Source organism: Hyalella azteca, unplaced genomic scaffold (genome assembly GCF_000764305.2).
Source record: "Hyalella azteca isolate HAZT.00-mixed unplaced genomic scaffold, Hazt_2.0.2 contig4623, whole genome shotgun sequence".
Classification (NCBI taxonomy): Eukaryota; Metazoa; Arthropoda; class Malacostraca; order Amphipoda; family Hyalellidae; genus Hyalella; species Hyalella azteca.
In genome coordinates this window covers 2,791-24,962 of record NW_025934836.1, presented here as the reverse complement: position 1 = coordinate 24,962, position 22,172 = coordinate 2,791, and the positions used below count along the sequence as shown (strand labels likewise).

At 40.3% G+C, this 22,172-nt stretch overlaps 3 protein-coding genes across 3 annotated transcripts; 2 read left to right on the top strand and 1 right to left on the bottom strand.

Annotated features, from left to right (window-relative positions):
- Positions 1 to 1,206: 1,206 nt before the first annotated feature.
- On the top strand, positions 1,207 to 5,613 carry LOC108670761. Its single transcript, XM_018158254.1, has 5 exons — positions 1,207 to 1,225; positions 2,096 to 2,249; positions 3,997 to 4,108; positions 4,901 to 5,016; positions 5,487 to 5,613. Exons 2-5 carry the CDS (start codon positions 2,182 to 2,184, stop codon positions 5,611 to 5,613), a joined length of 423 nt encoding a protein of 140 aa, XP_018013743.1. The 5' UTR covers positions 1,207 to 1,225; positions 2,096 to 2,181.
- Positions 5,614 to 6,616: 1,003 nt separating this feature from the next.
- LOC108670760 lies at positions 6,617 to 15,068 on the top strand. Its single transcript, XM_018158253.2, has 12 exons — positions 6,617 to 6,686; positions 7,146 to 7,285; positions 7,462 to 7,500; positions 8,032 to 8,241; positions 9,082 to 9,300; positions 10,057 to 10,167; positions 10,675 to 10,758; positions 11,875 to 12,001; positions 13,110 to 13,483; positions 14,068 to 14,123; positions 14,212 to 14,324; positions 15,064 to 15,068. The coding sequence occupies exons 1-12, from the start codon at positions 6,617 to 6,619 to the stop codon at positions 15,066 to 15,068; spliced, it is 1,548 nt and encodes a 515-aa protein (XP_018013742.2).
- Positions 15,069 to 19,076: 4,008 nt separating this feature from the next.
- On the bottom strand, positions 19,077 to 21,969 carry LOC108670759 (venom allergen 5). Its single transcript, XM_018158252.1, has 6 exons — positions 21,944 to 21,969; positions 21,375 to 21,444; positions 20,963 to 21,064; positions 20,295 to 20,438; positions 19,952 to 20,056; positions 19,077 to 19,677 (listed from the first exon to the last, which is right to left on the bottom strand). Exons 1-6 carry the CDS (start codon positions 21,967 to 21,969, stop codon positions 19,456 to 19,458), a joined length of 669 nt encoding a protein of 222 aa, XP_018013741.1. The 3' UTR covers positions 19,077 to 19,455.
- Positions 21,970 to 22,172: the final 203 nt, after the last annotated feature.

The following is a 22,172-nucleotide window of genomic DNA, read 5'->3' as shown; positions in this document are numbered from 1 at the left end:
GCTCCTCGAAAGTGTTGAGGTCACAATTGTCTGAAGAGTTTGGGTTGACTTCGAAATGTATTCCATTATTCTATTAGAATTATAGAACGAGATAGAATATTTTTTCCTACTGAGCTAGACGAAGAACAGCTTTCATTTTCATCAGCATGCGTTCAGCTCCGCAGTTTCGAGATAACGAGGGTTGCTCTCGATTTATGATAGTGTGTGTTCTATAATAACAACTGAAGCTGAAACTCTGGTGTTGTCGATGCCGAGGCTTTGACAACGCTGCTTTAATGGCAGTAAAAGGCGTAATTCTGGCGGAATTTACTTAAATCATCAGTGGTCCTGTCCACAGAGCAGGGCCTATACTTTCAAAAAAGTTAAGAGATCGTAAGTTCATCAGCCAATCATTGACGGCCTTTCAAGCAAAATCCACAAATCATAGACAAGAAAATAGAGCGTAAGTACTTACGTTCACTTAGCGAGTTTTGAAAGTATGGACCCAGGAAATCCAAATATAATGACGAAAAATAGACTAGTTTAGCAAGATTTTGCCCGAACGAATAATCAAATATATACAGTCGAAACGTTAAATAATATACTGAACATGAATTACACGAGTCTAAAGGCATAGGAACTGATCGTAACTTACGTTGGTTTCGAAGGGTCTTTAACAAAACTAAACTAAGATACTGGAGACGAGATGTTAGGTTATCTGTCTTAGGTGGCTCTGAGATGAATTCTAACAGTTACGACAGGCCTTGACGCCGCTGTGGCGCCGAGTGGATGGTTCTCGACACAAGTGTAGCTTTCTTTGGATGTTTGACGCCTTCATACAATGTTCTCTGCTTCATTGTTCTGTCTTCACCCTTCATTCCTCTTCACCCACCAGTCGCCTGTTGGACCACATTTCTATTTTGTTCCAAACGCATCGTATTACCTTCGTAGTTCATCGTCCACTTCTTAGCAGTATTGGTTTACCGGTCGTTTTTTTCTTCTCGTACTTTACGAACATAAATTCAACGAGGGAAATCTTAGCGATAGCTGATCATATCGTCATGAAGTGATGATTAAGCGCATTGTAACCCTACCCTCCTACCCTCCTACCCTCATACCCTACTACCCTCCTACCCTCATACCCTCCTACCCTCCTACCCTCCTACCCTCACACCCTCCTACCCTCAAACCCTCCTACCCTCCTACCCTCCTACCCTCNGGCAGCAGCTGCAGTATGGCACTCCAGGTAACACTAGGCAGCAGCTGCAGTATGGCACTCCAGGTAACACTAGGCAGCAGCTGCAGTATGGCACTCCAGGTAACACTAGGCAGCAGCTGCAGTATGGCACTCCAGGTAACACTAGGCAGCAGCTGCAGTATGGCACTCCAGGTAACACTAGGCAGCAGCTGCAGTATGGCACTCCAGGTAACACTAGGCAGCAGCTGCAGTATGGCACTCCAGGTAACACTAGGCAGCAGCTGCAGTATGGCACTCCAGGTAACACTAGGCAGCAGCTGCAGTATGGCACTCCAGGTAACACTAGGCAGCAGCTGCAGTATGGCACTCCAGGTAACACTAGGCAGCAGCTGCAGTATGGCACTCCAGGTAACACTAGGCAGCAGCTGCAGTATGGCACTCCAGGTAACACTAGGCAGCAGCTGCAGTATGGCACTCCAGGTAACACTAGGCAGCAGCTGCAGTATGGCACTCCAGGTAACACTAGGCAGCAGCTGCAGTATGGCACTCCAGGTAACACTAGGTATGGCACTCCAGGTAACTCTAAATTTGTTGGATAATAAGTCCTAGTTTGTAAATATATTGAATTTGAGATTTTTATCTAACACTCCATACTCCAATGAGGATTCATATCTCATATCATAATATCATATTCATATCATAATCAGCATCGCTAAGAATTTACATGTAATAATGATAATTAAATAGAAACTCGTGTTATATAACGCACGTTTGTCCACTCCCGCCGGGAATAGATCATTTCTTGATATATTTCAACACATGTTCTGGTCGCAGGCCACATCCTTGCCCACGAGTGGGCCCATACCCTCCGGGAATAGATCATTTCTTGACATATTCCAACATATGTTCTGGTCGCAGGCCACATCCTCGCCCACGAGTGGGCCCACTACCGCTGGGGAGTTCAAGACGAGCACGGGTTCGGTGGGGATAACGTCTACAACTCCATGTACGGATCCTACAAGTCCACCATGTGCATCGCGGGCACCACCAAAGGCAAATTCAAGAGCGACTGGTAATTGATGGACTTTTTGCGTAAAATAATTCCATATTACAAATATTATATAAATAATGCAATATTTCGATCCTACCCCTGCTTCTATTTCATAAAGCCATCGTAAGCTTCATGGCAAGTTGTTCTTTCAGAATTAATAAGCCGGTTTTCGTCACTCACTCTCCTTTATAGACAACGAAGTATTACTGTAGTTAAATATGTATGACTCAAACGTACTGAACTATCAGTTGATCTGTGACTGAATGTACGAGTTAGCAAGGTAAACATCATGAACGAATGAAAGAGTTTTCGAACATTCCGAGCTTTTACGCATGGCCTGGGAATCGAGGGNCCTGTCTCTTATACACATCTAGATGTGTATAAGAGACAGATACTAGACATACCATCGTTCTAACGCTTCCTTCGCACATACGATACTAGACATACCATCGTTCAAACGCTTGCTTCGCACATACGATACTAGACATACCATCGTTCAAACGCTTCCTTCGCACATACGATACTAGACATACCATCGTTCAAACGCTTCCTTCGCACACACGATACTAGACATACCATCGTTCAAACGCTTCCTTCGCACATACGATACTAGACATACCATCGTTCTAACGCTTCCTTCGCACTCACGATACTAGACATACCATCGTTCAAACGCTTGCTTCGTACATACGATACTAGACATACCATCGTTCTAACGCTTGCTTCGCACTTACGATACGAGACATACCATCGTTCTAACGCTTGCTTCGTACATACGATAGTAGACATACCATCGTTCAAACTCTTCCTTCGCACATACGATACTAGACATACCATCGTTCAAACGCTTCCTTCGCACATACGATACGAGACATACCATCGTTCAAACGCTTCCTTCGCACTTACGATACTAGACATACCATCGTTCAAACGCTTGCTTCGCACATTACGATACTAGACATACCATCGTTCAAACGCTTCCTTCGCACATACGAAACTAGACATACCATCGTTCAAACGCTTGCTTCGTACATACGATACTAGACATACCATCGTTCAAACGCTTCCTTCGCACATACGATACTAGACATACCATCGTTCAAACACTTGCTTCGCACATACGAAACTAGATATACCATCGTTCAAACGCTTGCTTCGCACTAATAACACTTGGCATACCATAGCCTGAACGCTCCCTTCGCACGAATAACACTACACGGATAATATCGCTCAAGTATTTGACTGGTACTAGAAATATCACAAAAACGCGTCATTGGGTCGAGTATTCTAGACACATCTAGACAATAAGATAATCAACATCAGGCAATTAACTTTTACTGGCCAGTCTTAATTACTATTATAGGCCACACACTTGTGTTCTGCGGTGTTTAACCATCAGCTTTGAGTAGCGTAATTAGAAATAACATTCATTGGTAGGCGTTCTCTGAACTAAACTCTAATGGGAGAATGATAACTAGCTCCAGGAAACATTGCATGCCACAAGCTCTTTATTATCGTCTTTTTAAAGTCTGTTGTTTGTTCTAATTTGACTGCTGGGAGGAGCGCAGTCTCCATGGCAGCTCGTGGCCTCACAAGCTGCATTCTTTGGTTCAAATGAACCTGCGTTCTTTGATGCCAACAACATTTGTGCCTCATGCGTCTGATGATGTTACCTACAACTGGTGTTACAACTGGATGTTACTGTTATTTAGAGCTGGTGAAAAAATTTACTTGTGTTGGATGTAATTCTCACCAATTATTCTCCCAGCTCAAAAACGGCCACCTGTACGCCAGGAAGCAGCGGTTGCTACTTTTGCTTCCCTGAAGACGAGACCGCCGAGCAGGTCCAGGCTTCACTCGGCTACATGCCGGCCCTCTCGGTGAGAACTGTTCTTAATGCCGCCGAGCAGGTTCAGGCTTCACTCGGCTACATGCCGGCCCTCTCGGTGAGAACTGTTCTTAATGCCGCCGAGCAGGTTCAGGCTTCACTCGGCTACATGCCGGCCCTCTCGGTGAGAACTGTTCTTAATGCCGCCGAGCAGGTTCAGGCTTCACTCGGCTACATGCCGGCCCTCTCGGTGAGAACTGTTCTTAATGCCGCCGAGCAGGTTCAGGCTTCACTCGGCTACATGCCGGCCCTCTCGGTGAGAACTGTTCTTAATGCCGCCGAGCAGGTTCAGGCTTCACTCGGCTACATGCCGGCCCTCTCGGTGAGAACTGTTCTTAATGCCGCCGAGCAGGTTCAGGCTTCACTCGGCTACATGCCGGCCCTCTCGGTGAGAACTGTTCTTAATGCCGCCGAGCAGGTTCAGGCTTCACTCGGCTACATGCCGGCCCTCTCGGTGAGAACTGTTCTTAATGCCGCCGAGCAGGTTCAGGCTTCACTCGGCTACATGCCGGCCCTCTCGGTGAGAACTGTTCTTAATGCCGCCGAGCAGGTTCAGGCTTCACTCGGCTACATGCCGGCCCTCTCGGTGNCCTGTCTCTTATACACATCTAGATGTGTATAAGAGACAGCCCCATAACCGTACCCTGGGACACTACCATGCCCCATAACCGTACCCTATGACACCACTATGCCCCATAACCGTGCCCTGGGACACTACCATGCCCCATAACCGTACCCTATGACACCACCATGCCCCATAACCATGCCCTGATACATTTTGCAGACGGGCAAGTTCTGTGACGCCGGGACGCATGTACGCGACACTCCGTCCCCGCAGAACATTTTGTGCGACGGGCGGTCCATCATGGAGGTCATCCAGCAGCATCCCGACTACGGAATGTGAGATCATTGAGCATTGATCGTGATAACACATTTGTTTGATTAAAAGTTTCGTTTCAAAATAATTATTGTTCAAATTTATGTATTTTGTTTGCTTATTTGTTAGTATTGGCTTTGTTTGAATGACAGACCAAAAATATACCTCATTACTGTTCACATTTTGTAATTTTACTGCGAATTTTTATCATTTTATACCAGGTAAATTGTGTTGATTTCTATTTTTGTAATTTCAAAGGTATTTAATTTTTTGTTACTATATTTTAGGGTGTGGATATGTTTGCTTCTACCTTAGGATATTCGCTCTGAATTTGCTCCGGTATGATGCATTCACTACAACGACAAGGACGGCACTGTCCACTATGCTGTCCTGTAATCTGATCATAAATATTATCAGTAGTAATATTTAATAGGAATAATAAATAAATCGCGTTTCTTATTCAACTTTAAATGTACAACTGTTCCTCCGGCAGGATGTCAGAGCATGCGACCACTGACCCGCTGGTCACCATCACCCAGGAGCCTCTGGGACGCGTGCTGCTGCTGCTAGACACGCCACCAGCCTCAGCTCCAGCAGGCGTGAGTCAGCACTTATTCTAGCTCCTGTCTTCCCTATCTTTGCTTTATGTAACCATTTACTTCTAGCTCCTGTCTTCCCGCATCTTTGCTTTAGGTAACCAGTTACTTCTAGCTCCTGTCTTCCCTATCTCTGCTTTATGTAACCATTTACTTCTAGCTCCTGTCTTCCCGTATCTTTGCTTTATGTAACCATTTACGTCTAGCTCATGTCTTCCCGTATCTTCGCTTTATGTAACCAGTTACTTCTAGCTCGTGTCTTCCCGTATCTTTGCTCTATGTAACCAGTTACTTCTAGCTCCTGTCTTCCCTTATCTTTGCTTTATGTAACCATTTACTTCTAGCTCCTGTCTTCCCTTATCTTTGCTTTATGTAACCATTTACTTCTAGCTCCTGTCTTCCCTATCTTTGCTTTATGTAACCAGTTACTTCTAGCTCCTGTCTTCCCGTATCTTTGCTTTATGTAACCATTTACATTTGCATCCCTAAACCGTTTGGGAGAACGGGAGTGACTAATGCCTTAGTTACCATTCTATGCTGTAACATGAATATATGATAAAATTTTTGTAAGATGTAAGTCTTCGATTTGTCGGTTAATTTTTAGCGCATTTTCTCATTTATGGAAAAAATGCACTATTGTGCTCGCCATGTCCGTCTGTCTGTCCGTCTGTCCATCTGTCCGTCCGTCCGTGACCTCAAGTTTTCGTCGATGAGAAAATGCGCTCTCTGTTACTCACTGCTGTGAGTACTGAGTTATATTTTTTGTATCATCCGATAGATTCCATATCATGACTTTCTTCTCGCAACATTTGACATAATTCTATGTCTGTTCCGTACGTAATNTACCGTTGGCATGGTGTCATACCGTTGGCATGATGTCATACCGTTGGCATGGTGTCATACCGTTGGCATGATGTCATACCGTTGGCATGGTGTCATACCGTCGGCATGGTGTCATACCGTTGGCATGGTGTCATACCGTCGGCATGGTGTCATACCGTTGGCATGATGTCATACCGTTGGCATGATGTCATACCGGACCGATGGCGCCGGGGAAATAACGGTCAACCAAACGCGCCCCTACTCCCCCGTCTCAGGTATGAGGCGGGAATTCGATTAAATATTTGTATTGTATTTAATATTTATGGTATTCCCATGATGATTATATATGAAAATTGGTCTTCAGTGACCTTCAGTGAATTGCTTCACATTCAATTAGTAGGATTGCGAAAAATTCCAGAGAGTTGGATGTGTTTATTATTGCGAAACGAATACGAATAAGATAATTTTCAGTGACGAACGTGGAGAAATTATTAAAAATTTTATCTTTAATTCTTTATTAGGGATTCTCGCGTGTGACAACATTGTAAATTGTTTTTTAGTTTTGCGATTCCTGAAAAATGTAGAAAAATGAAGCAATTCATTTAAAATGATATTATATCTATTCCGTAAAATGAATTCTAAAAATTTTCAAGTAGAATACAAAACAAATGACAAAATCTATTTTAATTTTATTACATCGCCGCTGAATTTTGTTGCGGTTGATCCCTCCTCAGACATCGACGAGCTCTACGCACTGCTGCCGTCGCCTGAAGACCGCGATGTTGTCCCCGACTTGGCCCTCGTGCTGGGCGAGGTGCTAAGGACCGCAGACGACTTCTTCCCAGGCACGTTGCTGCTACTCCCTGTCAACCAGGAACTCATCGACGCCTCGAAGCTCGACAGAACTATTGCTGTGGGTCAAACCGTTGCTTAAGTTTAGTATAATTGCTAATTGTTTGACTCGACAGAACTATTGCTGTGGGTCAAACCGTTACTTTAGTTTAGTAGGTACAATAGCTAATTGTTATGGTGCTACTCCCTGTCAACCAGGAACTCATCGACGCCTCGAAACTCGACAGAACTATTGCTGTGGGTCAAACCGCTGCTTTAGTTTAGTATAATTGATAATTGTTTGATGGTGGCTGAATTAAATACATTTGCGCTAACAAGAGATGCTGACAAGATAACTATATTATGATTATCCGGTTCATACAGCAAGAAACTTTTCATTTTGGTGCTACCTGAGATCTTTACAATACCCGATTCGCAACGTACAGAGAGTGAGACATAAAACAGTGCACTGTTAGAAAAAACGGTGAAAAAAACGGTCCCACCGGCGTTCTAGGGGCCGGTCGCCCCGTGAAAATAAACTGTTTCGCCGTTTTTATCAGATGTTTTACGGACGTCTAGTGTTAAATTAGAATAAAAACGGTGACACGGTGTTTCTTTTCACGTGCCGACCGGCCACTGAAACGCCGGTAATACCGTTAACGGTTAGTTTTCTAACAGTGTGCCTCGCTTTATTGTTTCCAATCCTGACGAATATCTGCGCAATATTTGCTTTATATGAGCAAATTCTTCATTTGTTTGTGATAAGAAACCATTATGTTTTTGGTGCAGGAGTCGCTACACACGCGCCGCATGAAGCCTTTAATGCTCTTCCCTGAGAACGCCCCCAAGTTGCTGCCGTGCGCTACGTTCCTGCAGTACTCAGGAGGACGCTTCGTCACCAATAACGTCACCAACGGCGTCAACGTAATGACGCCGGTCATCGCTGTTGCTGAGGTTGAAAACTTCATCAACAAGGGATACATAAATGATCACCCCGTTGTGAGTTGGCTGGTTCAGGTCCATCAAATGATGGATCACCCATTGTACGGTGTTTTGAAATCATCAAACAAATTATACATGAACGGTCGTCTGTTGTGAGTTAAGTGCCTGTATGCTGGAAAAGTCTTAGGCCGATATTATTAGCGGTTAATATTACTCGATAGAAATTTTCGTGCGAAATTCTTCTCCATTGAAAGAAGCAAGGAGTAGGCGTTTGCCGTCATGAACAATTTACTACAATTTCATCAACTGCTTTTTAGATAAAGCCTCCCCAAACTCACTGTTTCGTTCCACATTATTTTATCGACAACAGACTTCACTCGACAGCTTCTAAGTACGCAATGGCGGCTCCAGATGAGAAAATGCTGTCACTCTATACTTCCCTCTTGTTTGTTTGTTAGCCTAATGCCGGCAGAACTTTCCACGCGTGCAGGCATCTTTAGGTAAAATTTTTGCAAGCAAAGAATTGGCAACTCTAGACCTCTTAATTTGTTGTGCTCAATGTCATCAAATTTTCGCTTCGAAATTCTTATTAATAGGTAAACAAATTCGTTTCTATGCAATTTGCAACATGTGCGCCATTTATTTCGTTCATGATTTACTATTTTAAGAAAAAATTGGTTATTTTGTGTAAATTGATATTCGCTGTTTATTAAGTATTTCATTTTTAAAAGGTTTAAAAATTCAATTTTTAATTTCACTAATTTGTAACTGTTATTCACCAAAGTTTTATCTAACTCAATTATTCCAGTTTCTAAAATGCATTGTTTGGTCCAAGTTATGTTAGTTATGTTTCATTCCTAAATGTTCCATTAAACACATAAATAATTTCATCGGCAGGGACGGGAAAACTCGGAAATCGTGTTAGCAGGCAGCTCCGTCCAAGACACTGTCTACTACCAGACTGACGTGGCCAAGACACTCATGGCCGTGGTGACTTCGAGCGCCGGCGTCTCCGACCTGACGGTTCAGTACAAGAAGTATGGCACCTACAGAGACTGCGAGACATGCGAAAAAAACGAGAACTTTATTCTCTACAAGATAACTGCGGTGTCGCAAGTGAGTGGATCAGTTCGAATGTAGGGGTTAGGTAGTTTGTTGAAGGGGTTAGGTAGTTTGTTGAAGGGGTTAGGTAATTTGTTGAAGCGGTTAGGTAGTTTGTTGAAGGGGTTAGGTAGTTTGTTGAAGCGGTTAGGTAGTTTGTTGAAGGGGTTAGGTAGTTTGTTGAAGCGGTTAGGTAGTTTGTTGTTCATACTATTGTGCATGCATTCTGTTATCAGAGTTTTGATATATTATAATGGGTTTCTCAACAAATGACGAGCCCAAACTCACGTTATGTACATCAAGTTATGTCTTGTTTGGTATTAATCTTCCTTTGATATTCTTCACTAGCCGCTGTTTTAGCATTTTATGAAGACTTCTCAAGCAGCAATCAGACTAAATCAATTGCAGCAAAATTAATCGTGTTGTTAATTAGGACTTGCCGTTTACTAGCGTCAGCTCCGTAGACAAGATCAACATCATTTACAGCGCCTAGTTCTTGAATTAGACTTCAAAAATAATGAACCATGATCTACTTTACACAGTGTCGCGCTGTTCCTATGGATAGATTAATTAAACGGTCCCTTCCCTTATTCAAAAGTTCAGTCATTTTGTGACATTATGTTATTGGACTTGCACTTGCAACTACCGATGTTATAATTAATAGTTAGTTGTCCGGTGCATAGACTATTTAAATGAAAACTTAAAGTTATAAGGTAATTCTAGTACTAACATTTTTCAGTGCATAAGTGTAATGGTTGTTTTGTCACATAGGGCGCGTTCCCTGGTGAGGAGTGGAGTCTGAAAATACTGAACAAAGGCAGTTCAGACATCGCGGTGCAGGTTACCTGGAGTGAGCTTTACTTCGTTGGAAAGACCGAAGAGGTACTCAACTATTCTCAGCATTTTTCCTATTCAAGAATTTCGCCAATTTCTAGCATGTTGTATTCGCATTTCTTGTTTGCACATAAGATTGGCAGGACTTAATAATGAATCTTTGTACATATATGCCCTCCAAACCCCCTGCCCCAAAGAAATTTATAGAAAACTGAATAAATTGAATGGGAGGTAATAGTTAGATTAATTCATTCCTCCTACACGTAATACCTTGTAGTTGGATTAATTCATTCAATTGCTGGTGAGTGAAATGGGTCTTGTGCCTGTACACTGAGGATGATTGTCGACTGCCTTCCTCTTGTAGACAGTTATGTTAATGACGCCCTAAAGAAATGGTCGTTTAACTTTTATATTAACTTTCCTTTCCATATTGACTTTGAATATGTTATAAGTGCAGTATGGCCAAATGCTATTACCGTTTAGCACACAAATTAAAAATTATAAAGTATGTGTATTAAATAATTTTAAATTACACTGTTAATTTGATGTTCACAGTTGGACGTAGAGGTGTGGACGTCGGAGGGGCGTGGGCCAGCTGCACGAATTCTCAAAAACCAAGAACTCGTTCTGTACGCCTCGGTGAGTCGTGAGTTCTGCCATGTTCCTATACTATTAAGTGAAGAGTTCATGCATGAATGTAGTGTTCTGTACGCCTCGGTGGGTCGTGAGTTCAGTCCTGTTCCTACTATTAATTGAAGAGCGTTCATGTACGAATGAAATTTCTTTACGCCTCGGTGGTTCTCGAGTTCTGTCATGTTCACATGGAATGAAAAATATTCTTCCCAAAAAGGGAAGAATATTCACGTTCTCCAATGGAGTTGAGCCGAAAAAAATGTCTCGCCTGCCAGGAAACGTAGCTACCGATACAGTCAAACTTTACATGAGTTCAACGTTCTCTTTCTTTTCTACACGCACGGCAGGAGGTGCGCTCCACACCCTGGCGTCGTGAATAGTTTTGCCAGGTCTCGTTATACACTCGGTCTTCCTAACCGAAGACCGGAGCAAAACTTCCTAATCTTGCCAGTGCTCCAACTGTGAGCAGCGTAAGACGTGATGTGATCTATCAACTTAATCCTCCTTACGCGTTGCTTGAGACCTTCTTAGCATCACCACGCCACGGATCAAACATTTCCTTTGTGACATAGTTAAATTACTTTACTTTAAGTTAACAGAATCGGAAGTTAGATTTTAGATCGTAAAGTCTGGTTCCGAAATCAATCGTTTTTCGACGATTGATACGGAATATCAGCGGCTGGATGGAGATGAGAATGAACAGAATGAATGCCGCAAGGCTGCCACGCTCTTTGTCCGGTTGATGTAAAATTATTTCATGAAGTGGCGGACGATGTTGGTCCATACCATTCTCATCTTCTGTGCTGAAGGCTGGTTGGTTTAATTTTAGGGATATGTTTTGACTTACTTGGCTTGCAGGCGATAACGAACGTGACAGACCAAAATTGTTGGGAGCTACGTTATTCGATGAAGAGATCTTGTTTGTCCACGCGGGACTGAGCAGCGTTGGTCTCCGACAAGCAAATCTCTTGATCCGTTCTCCCTTTCACCTTCTTCCTTATCCCTCCTTCACCTCTCACTCGCCCTTCTTTCACTAAGCCCCAACTTCACTCGCCTCACGCCTCTTCCACCCTCTCTCACTCCCACAGCTCTCCGCATCCTTATCCCCTTTTCCTCCTCCAGGTCCGTAACTACGGCCGTCAGGTGCTAGGGTCGCGGGTGACGGTGACGGCAGACCTGCTGCTCACTCCGCCTGGGGGTGGCGACCACAGAACCCTGTCCGGCGTAAAGCTCCTAGACGATGGTCAAGGTGAACACTGCGCTTGTTGTTTCTTGTAAATGTTTATTGTCGAGAATACTGATGAGAGTCCGTCATACTTAATACTAGCCTCTATTCTTCCTTTATTATAAGTTCTACCTTTATTAAACTATTATGATTCGTTTTGGATTTGTATAATTTTTTCATTTATTAAGTTTTATTTCTAAGTTGACGATAGCCGTTTTCCCAAACTATTTACTTAATAGTTGGATCATCAGTTATTATTATTGTTATTGTTAGCGATTTTATTGATGCAAATGATCATTGTTGATTACAAAAAAGTGTTGACTGCTAAGGTGAATTCGACTTTGGCTGTATCATTTTCGATGGGACTTGTTGCACTGTGTGACTGACAGTCACTACGATTTTATGGCATTTTGAACGATTGTTAACAGGGCAATATATCAGAGAAGCAATCTCATAATGATAGTTCTGACTAACAAATTATTGGGCTAGAATTTTAATCATTAAAGGACCTGACGGCTGTCAGTTGAGAAAATAGGGCCAGATCTAGCCGAGCAATAAACATTGTAGGAGAAGGCAGGCACACTGCAGAGATGTCAGTGGTTTAGACGTGAAAACGTTGCAGTTGCCGGTAATTTCTACTGCATTACATCGTTACCGTTGTAAAAATCGGGAAGTATTCTGCAGGAGTGTGAACCGCATCTACTTGCTAGTTCCCTCCTTCCTCTACTTGCTAAATTCCTCCTTCGTCTACTTGCTAACTCCATCCATCATCTCCTTGCTAACTTCCTCCTACACCTACTTGCTTACTGCCTTCTTAATATACTTGTTAACTTCCACCTTCATATAATTTCTGACTTACTTCTTCATCTATTCATTTATTCCACATTTCACCGCTTCGCCGATTCGACTGTTTTACCCACGTAAAGTTCCCCTCCCGTGTTCACTGCCAGAGCCATGTTCACTTTTAAGGCTATATTCATCCTTCTGTGTTCACTCTCAGGGGCATGTTCGCCCTACCGTATTCACCATTATAGGGCTATTTTCACTCTACCGTATTCACCATTAGTGCTATTTTCACCCTACCGTATTCACCATTATAGGTCTATTTTCACCCTCCCGTATTCCTTCTCAGGGGTCGACCTGCGTCGCGACGACAGCATATTCTCGTACGCCATTACCGGCGACGATGCCGACGCGGTCGTCGAGGAAGGATCATTGGTTTCCGTCTCTACTCTCTACGTGACCAGCGCTAAACCTGCTGGGGAAGTCAGGAAGCTTTCCCCAAAATCCGTGGCCTCCATCAGTAGTCATAAAAAGGCTTCCCAGTCTAGTGGGTTGTACCCTAGAGACCCCAGCCAAGTGGAGTGTTGCGGCAGCTTCGTTGCGAGCCCCGACACGGAGCTGCAGATGGACGTCAAAGGTTTCTACGTCATCGCCCGTGACGTGGTGCCTCTGGGGGCAACTGGATTTGGCAGTGTGGCTGGGATGTCCGTTGTCCTCGAGAGGGTGAGGAAAGAAGTTTTTGTTATGTACCTAATTGTAGGGGAGTTTCTTTTGAGAAAACGACTAGCGGGAAAATGTACATTAAAGTGTCATGGTCAGAGTACTGGTGCTTCCTTGTCCTGGATAAAATGATGTGTGGAAAATTGATGGTTTTGGGCAGAGTGGTGAATACAACTGTGATTATCGTGGCCAGATGTGAGTGGAACAGTTATTGTCCTGGACAGGCATGAAATTAGATTTATTATAATTTTTACTGATTTTTGTAAAATCAATGCACTGAAATCTACACAATATTTTTTGTTTCGAAGCGTCAATAGTTTCAATATTTTATTCAGCATACATTAGATGAAAGTTAATTCAGTATATCATTAATACGTTAAAATATCCAGAACACGATAATTGTATGAACAGGAGTTAATGATAATAATGAAACAATAATTAATAATAGAACATTATAATTTAGAGTACATAAACATTATGAGCACTATAACTCTTTGATGACCATCTCTATGGCACCCGCTCAAATTTGACAGAAGATTACACGTCATTCCAAATTAATGATGTACTCACGTACACGTTGTTTGCAGACCATCAACAAAACCATGGTGGATGCAGTTATCACGACAACCCCCGCCACGACNATGTTGGAATACAACTTCTGCACTTCAGTTAATACAATTCGTTGCCAATGGATAATCAAATTGTAAATAATAACTATCTATATTCTTGAGTAAGAAGCTCTACCACTACTACGACCACCACGACGACCACTACCACAACTACCCCTGCCACTACAGTCCCTACAACCACGACCGATGGTGCAACATCGGACATGGCACGCAGCGTCAGTCTCGTCACCATCGTCTCCTTGCTACTCCATTTCGCTATTGCGAAGTTCGCCACTTGAATTTTCTACGAGATATAACCTCTTATAGGAAAACGTAATCAAGGTTCGGACCCCGATATAATATAGATGTAAATGGAATTCAATAATGTATGACGAAGGATAAGCATGAGGATATCTCGAATAAATTTTGATTCTCTTATCATACTTGGGCGTCACTAATCATGACATTGGCGTTATGACATTGCGTTAATGGCGCCATTGCGTTAATTACGTTATGACATTGTTTTGCCATTCGTGAGCTTTCTATATCGGCGAAAGTTTATGGGCCAAACTATTATTTTAAATAATGATTCCATGTACTGTTCCCTTGACCTCGTCTCTACGGGTGACAAAGGCGCTCCTGCCAGGCATTAATAATTTCATGTAGCAATTGAAGTAAAGAAAGAGAACTCTGCGTTGTGGTCGTCGTTAGATTCTAAATTTGCTAATCTGAGTCCTTCTTCCTGTATGAAGCACGAAATGATACACTGTTAGAAAAAACGGTGAAAAAACGGTCCCACTGGCTTTCTAGTGGCCAATGGCCCCTTGAAAATAAACTGTTTCGCCGTTTTTATTAGATGTTTTACGGATTTCTAGTGTTAAATTAGAATAAAAACGGCGACACGGTGTTTCTTTCACGTGCTGACCGGCGACTGAAATGCCGGTATAATACCGTTAACGGTAATTTCTCTAACAGAGTAGGTAAACAAATCTGGGTAATATATTCATCGTAGTTAGACCTCTGGTGCGTCAGCCGTCAGGTCCAGACCTGCTGGTGTTTTAATTTACAGGTTATAAATTAATTTGCATTAATTTTGCATTAATTAATTAAGGTTATATTAATTGCATCGCTTGATCATATTTGACTCCTGCGTGAAATCAGTTGATGGCCGCGTGAATTTATTCATACAGTTGACAATCGCGTTGCATTTTTTGGAACTCGTTAGGTGACATTTGTTGTTAGGTCTTCATCACTTGCGTTGCGTCATCATCACACATTTGTTGTTACTTCATCACACTTAATAATAATTACCTTGACCTTCGTCCGGTCTGCGTACGACACGATTCCTGTCAACGACTCCCAGCTTGAAGCAGTAAATCTTATGAACAATAAATGTATAACTTATATACGATATACATGTATAAATGATATGCACATTATCTGTATAAATAATTTGAGCAACTGATGAATAAGGACATGACTACAAAAATTTTAATTACGAACAAATGTCACATGATATTAGGGACGAATTTTAAACTACGATTCATCACAATATTAAATATAATTACAGTTAAGCTGCCGACCTTTTACTCTCCTTGTTACAGAAGCAAAGGCTCGTCTATAATTTCTATTGAGTAGACCTCCGCGATCTGAGACATCCCAGTGAAAATTTACAGACGTGTCAGCTTCTGATTTGGAGTACCAGAAGCTGGGGCGACTCTAAATTTTGTTAGGGTAGGAGTTACTAGAGGAGTTCATATGAGTTCTTCCCAGTGAAAATTTACAGACGTGTCAGCTTCTGATTTGGAGTACCAGAAGCTGGGGCGACTCTAAATTTTGAGCTAAATGATGAGCTGTCATGAGTCTGAGCAACCATGACGTCCATGACTCAGCATAAACGACCGGCTGGTCGCTTCAAATTAAACTGTAACATGCGTAACTCATAACTGTGTGAAGATAAGTGATTAATATAAATGCACATCATATGAATGCACATCTTATGAATGCACATCATATGAATGCACATCATATGAATGCATATCTTATGAATGCACATCTTATGAATGCACATCTTATAAATGCACATCTTATGAATGCACATCTTATGAATGCACATCATATGAATGCACACCATATGAATGCACACCATATGAATGCACATCTTATGAATGCGCATTATATTAATTAGCTGCAAATAATCACAGGCTGAACGTCAGTTCGATTTCGATGCAGTTCCCTACTCACGCTTCTGATGGTGCGAGCTGCCGCGACTGTGTTCAGTAACCAATGCAGTGAAGGCCTTACAAAGTTTATAGTTTAAAAAGATTATAAAAGGAGTACAGTAAGGAATGGAGGGGTTATCGTTAGTTTTTATTATCTATAGTAATGGGTTCATAATTGACATTATGAGCCAGACATTAGAATTCTTCGCACAAGACGAGGAAATACATTTGTCTGGATTAAGGATGTTAGAATACAACTTCTGCACTTAAGTTAATACAATTCGTTGACAATGGATAATCAAATTGTAAATAATAAATATCAATATCCTTGAGTAAGAAGCTCAATCGATGTGACCTTCTCTAACATTACGCGCAATCAGCCAAGTTCATGCGGAGACTACGTACGCAATTCTGAGCGGATAATTATTTTTCAAAATCTGTAATGCTTTTGAAAATGTTTTAAATTACGCAACTGAGCTTTGTTCCTGCGGTTGAGGCCCAATTTAGAAACGTATAACACAACACGGCGCACGTTAGAGGACCAGTTTAGAAGCATATATCATAGTACGGCACACGTTAGAAGCCCAGTTTAGAAGAATTATGACACAATGCAAAACACATAAGAATTTCTATCCATTGTACGCGAAAAGATTGTCATGTAAGAGACGCTCATCTTGCATCGTCAAGATCGTTGGATTGACAACTCAACGTCGTTCTCATGGGTTAGACTCTGAGACATTTGTACAAGAAAATCTTATTTTTGTGTCCTCGCTCGTTTCTTCGCTCCAAGGCAGACGCCCCTTTTTTTGCAATAATATTTCGCTACTTCAATAAGAACAGAATTCCGCAAATGATAAAAAATCGAAGCGCTTTTCACATCCGAGAGTACCTCAACAGATCATACAGGATGAAACGTGGATAATATTCCCCGTCCTGTGTTACTTCATGGGGGCAAACACCGTTTTTCTAGGATCTTTGGGGCAAACACCGTCATGGAGGCAAACACCATTTTTCTAGGATCTTTCTACACTGTAAAATTTTTTAATACAGATTTTATAGTCAATGGCATCCAATTTCAGTGTGCGGTCACCGGCGTGTAGTGACCAATGACTCCTACCTTACTGGTCATGTCAGTGTTATAAGCACATCCTTGACCTCATCTATCAAGCTATATATATGGCTGCTTTCCAATTCGGTGACTGGGGAAGTAATAGTAGATAAAAATTATAAAAATCAAATGAACGAAACGACGACAACAGGACACATTTTTCTGCTATTATTCTCTATTATAACATTTTCTCCATAATCCTCTATGTATGTTTGAAAATGCCCCGTAGAAACGACACAGAGTGACATGAAATACGAACACAATAGCATTTGATTTTTTTTCATCTATAAATGCCCACACGTATTATAAATGCCAGTATTATTTGCACTGAATCCACTGGAATCCATAAATACCCACATGTATTATTTCTTACCGTGATCTTTGGAATGAATAAACTGAGGTATAAATTCTGGCCAACGGAGTTGTACCTCGGGCTGCAGCGAGTCACTGAGGAATAACCGACGAGTTCGGACTGCCAGTCATGCCCTAGAAGACAGCTGCTCGCCCCAGCGCTATGAACAGAATTGGAGACACGGATATTGAAAAAAGGGTTCTTAATGACAGATTAAAAATTGATCGAAGGAATTACTTCAGAGGAATGCTTGCTTTGTCTTCCGAGGAAAGACCAAGCCAAACAAATACCGCCCCCTTCCACGAATAATTGGCTTACAACATGGTTGAATTTACAAATAAATTTTCTAACCAACATCTTCCTTCGATTTTACGTGTCAAATGTGTGCGATAGATTTAGACTCCATGAGAACAAGAATACTGGAGGTGTTTTTTAAGTGACTGAGGCCTCGAAACGTTAATAAAAATTATTATTATTTTAGATAAATTTGAGTAGAAGGTAGAAGCTCCACTAATCTCCTCTTAAGTAGAGTTTAGTCATTTCTAAAGCAGCAACAATTTCGCGGTCATATAGTTTATGGTAATGTTTTAGATCTAAAGGAGGATAGACCTCTAACAGATCCAAGGTAAGTCGGTTTCCAGATTACAAAAAGCCAAGGTAAAAAAATATGTATGCATAACGTGTATAAGGAATAAACATTCGGTTCTTCTTCCTTTATCGGTTACGAAAGCTCTTCATAGTCCGTACATTTTTGTCACCCTACTATATATTGATTAGCCTGTCCATGTATTTAGACCGTAAAGTTATGGTAAATTAACTAAATTTTGCAATGACTTCTGTTGTGCATAATAATTATCTGGCATTCATTTCTAATGCTTTATTGAACAATTGCTGAAGACTTTCGAGTTTGAGTTCAATGTAGATGTTGCATACCTTCCTTATGTATTTTCGAGCATCCTTCAATCCTAAGTTTCAGAATGTTTCTCAGGTGATTTAGATCGTATTGGCCTCACTGGCACAGAACATCGATCCATGGTGGTGAGGTGTTGCTTTTGATATTTATTATTATTATGTTCAATAATAAGTCCCTGAAATTATTAGAACGCAGAAGTTTTTTGAATAATTTTCTTCAATTTCTGTTCTTGAATATTCTTCATGTAGACATCTCTCTTAGATGGTGTCTATCAGATGACCGTGTTGTTGCGAATTTTATTGTATTCAATTTTCTGATAATAAAATTCTAAAAATGTTTACTATATTGATCCCATATTCTGTTACGATTTGCAGTGAAAAATAAAAAACTTACGCCATGCAAGATATTTTAATAAACCTCATGCTGAGTTTGAAAATAAATTCGAGCGAATCTGAGGCAGGGACGTTTTCTTCAGAATCAGGAAGCAAAACGAAGCAGTTTGTTTTTTCTATGAAGCGTTTTGCTTTAGGGAAGTTTTGAACATTTTAACTTTGGAAGAGGAACGAAAACCAACATCACCATATTTTTCCCGTCTTCGAATCGAACATTCGCTCAATCGTCGGAGTGCAATCGTCAAATTTCTAATCCCTGCCATTACTTGGAAAATGTCTCAAACATTTAATATAAAAATTATGAACGAATCCTACAAATAATAAATCTGATTAATGCTTCCACTCTGAAAATATTGACCGAAACTCATGGATCATTTTCATCACTCGGCGCAGAGTCCAGGGTAGTTGGTGGACGGTTTCTTGCAGGCTTCAGTGGTGCTGTAGGGAGGCAGAGGGTTTGCGTTCTCGTCTACCATGTTGCCAGCGGGTCCGTAGTTGCAGATGTACTTGGCGCAGTAGAACTTATTCCATCCAGCCCATGCACACTTTTGGTTATTGGTGAAGACTCCGCAGCCAACTTCTCGAGTCTCATACCATACAACCTTCATATAAAGACGCGAATGGAGTCAGAAACGGACATCGGAAGACATTTTCGCTATGAATTTATTACAAGTCAATGTTTATAAAATAAGTTTGTTAACATAACAAAGTAAATTGATATCAAAGACTGCGGGCAATGTCCAACTATTAAAATTATTTTCTTGAAAACAATCTCTGTCTAAATTACGAAGAGGTGCTAAATTACAGACAAAGAAAGTTTTCTGTCGTACTTAATTAAGTTCTAAATTAAAAGCTAACACACGAGGCTGCAGTCACCTGAGTGTAGTGACCGATGACTCCTCCGTTGCTGGTCATGGCGGGGGCGACAACGTTGTTGACTTCGTTGATCCAACTATCAATTGCTTTCTGCCAATTCGCTGACTGCAAAGTAATTGTCATTAAGTTAGAATCAAGAATCATGCACTATAGTTATATATCTCATGCATGCAGAGTCTATAAAGATTCATAATGAAGAAGTAATTACCATTAAGTTGTAATCGTACACTATATTTCTATACATCATGCATGCATGGTATATAAAGATTCATAATAAATAAAACTATTACATTGCGCCTCTCTTTCTCTTTCTGTTTGCGTAAAATTATTTGGCATGGCTTACCTTGATCGGTCCGCTGCTTCCAGTAAGTTGGTAGTTCTGACCGACAGCATCGTAGCCTGGGACGCGACTGCAGTGAGTTACTGACGAATAGCCGACGAGTTCGGCCTGACAGTCGTGGCCCGTGGCAAGTTGCTCGGCCCATCGCTGAAATTGTATAATGTCCCCATTGAAATAAATTAGACTGATGAAATTTGTAACGTCCTTAGAACTAATAAAATTAGTATTTTGGGAAAGTTGAATTCAAATGCCTCATTTAGGTTACAAAAAATTTTTTAATCTGATTGATTCAGTACGCAAATGGTCTCCAATGGTTTGTAACTTATTTAAAACGTACTATTTAAATATAAAATATTTGGGAAAATAATGGTATGCCATTTCTGTAAAAGTACCTATTCATCATAATTAACTTTCATAATTAATCAGAATAAAAGTTTATAATTAATCAGAATTAAAGTTTATAATTAATCAGGATTAAAGTTTATAATTGATCATAATTAAATTTCATAATTAATCGTAATTAAATTTTATAATTATTCATAATTAAATTTCATAATTAATCAGAATTTAAGTTTATAATTAATCATAATTAAATTTCATAAATAATCGTAATTATATTTCATACATTTCATCATAATAATAATTGATACATCATAATTAAAGTAGCGTACCTGGGCACCGCGAGCGAGGTCATCGTTCCATTTCAACTCGCGGAGGTTGGTGCCGGCGGGCTGTGGGCCTGGAGACCCTCGCGTCTCTTCGCCTCTCGAGATCTGAAAATCAGAATGTAAGTTGTCGTAGTATTTATAAATGTAAGTTGTCGTAGTATTTATAAATGTAAGTTGTCGTGGTATTTATAAATGTAAGTTGTCATAATATTTATAAATGTAAGTAGTCGTAGTAATTCTAAAAATTACTCAAATATCCACACTGGGCATTCGAATGCACTTGGGACATAAACAAATTTTTTCTCCCTGTCACGGAGGGCATTTCACAAATTTAAATCCTTGTTTGCAGTAAATTTTATAATTGTAGCTGAATAATTATAGTCATAACTGAGAAATAAATAAAAATTATAGTCACCTTTTGCCGATATTCGTTATGATATTTAAGAATAATAAAAAATATAGTTACCTTCTGTGATATTCGCTTGCTGCAAATCAAACAAAAATAATAAGTGTGTGGTCATTTTATGCTCGTACTTATAAACATATTACATATTATTAGATATTCGCTGGCTGCAAATCAAACAAAAATAATAAGTGTGGGGTCATTTTATGTTCGTGCTTATAACATATTATATATTATTAGATATTACATATTTTATTGTTGAAAAATAAAAGTTCAAATGTAGAATATTCTTAATAATAATAATATAAGAAAATTCTTAATAATAAAAGTTAAAATTCTTCAAAAAAGTTCAAAAAGAAAATTCTTAATAATAAAAGTTCAAATTCTTCAAAAAAGTTCAAAAAGAAAATTCTTAATAATAAAAGTTCAAATAAAAGTTCAAATGTAGAATATTCTTAATAATATAAGAAAATTCTTAATAATAAGAGTTAGAATTCTTCAAAAAAGTTCAAAAAGAAAATTCTTAAATAAAAGTTCAAATGTAGTTCAAATAAAAGTTCAAATGTAGAATATTCTTAGACTTATAAAAAAGTACTGGTGTAAGCATAACACGAGTATATCGCAAAAAGTTATTTCGATGATTCTTATTAACTGCGCCTAATATTGTAAGAAATAAATCGGCATTGATTTAGATCTAGACGAATTTTTTTATACTCACTTAGAACGAAGCAAGATATTCCGAGGAACGCGATTACAGTTTTGGCGAGCATTTCAACCTGGAAATATAAAATTTAATTATATTACAAACTG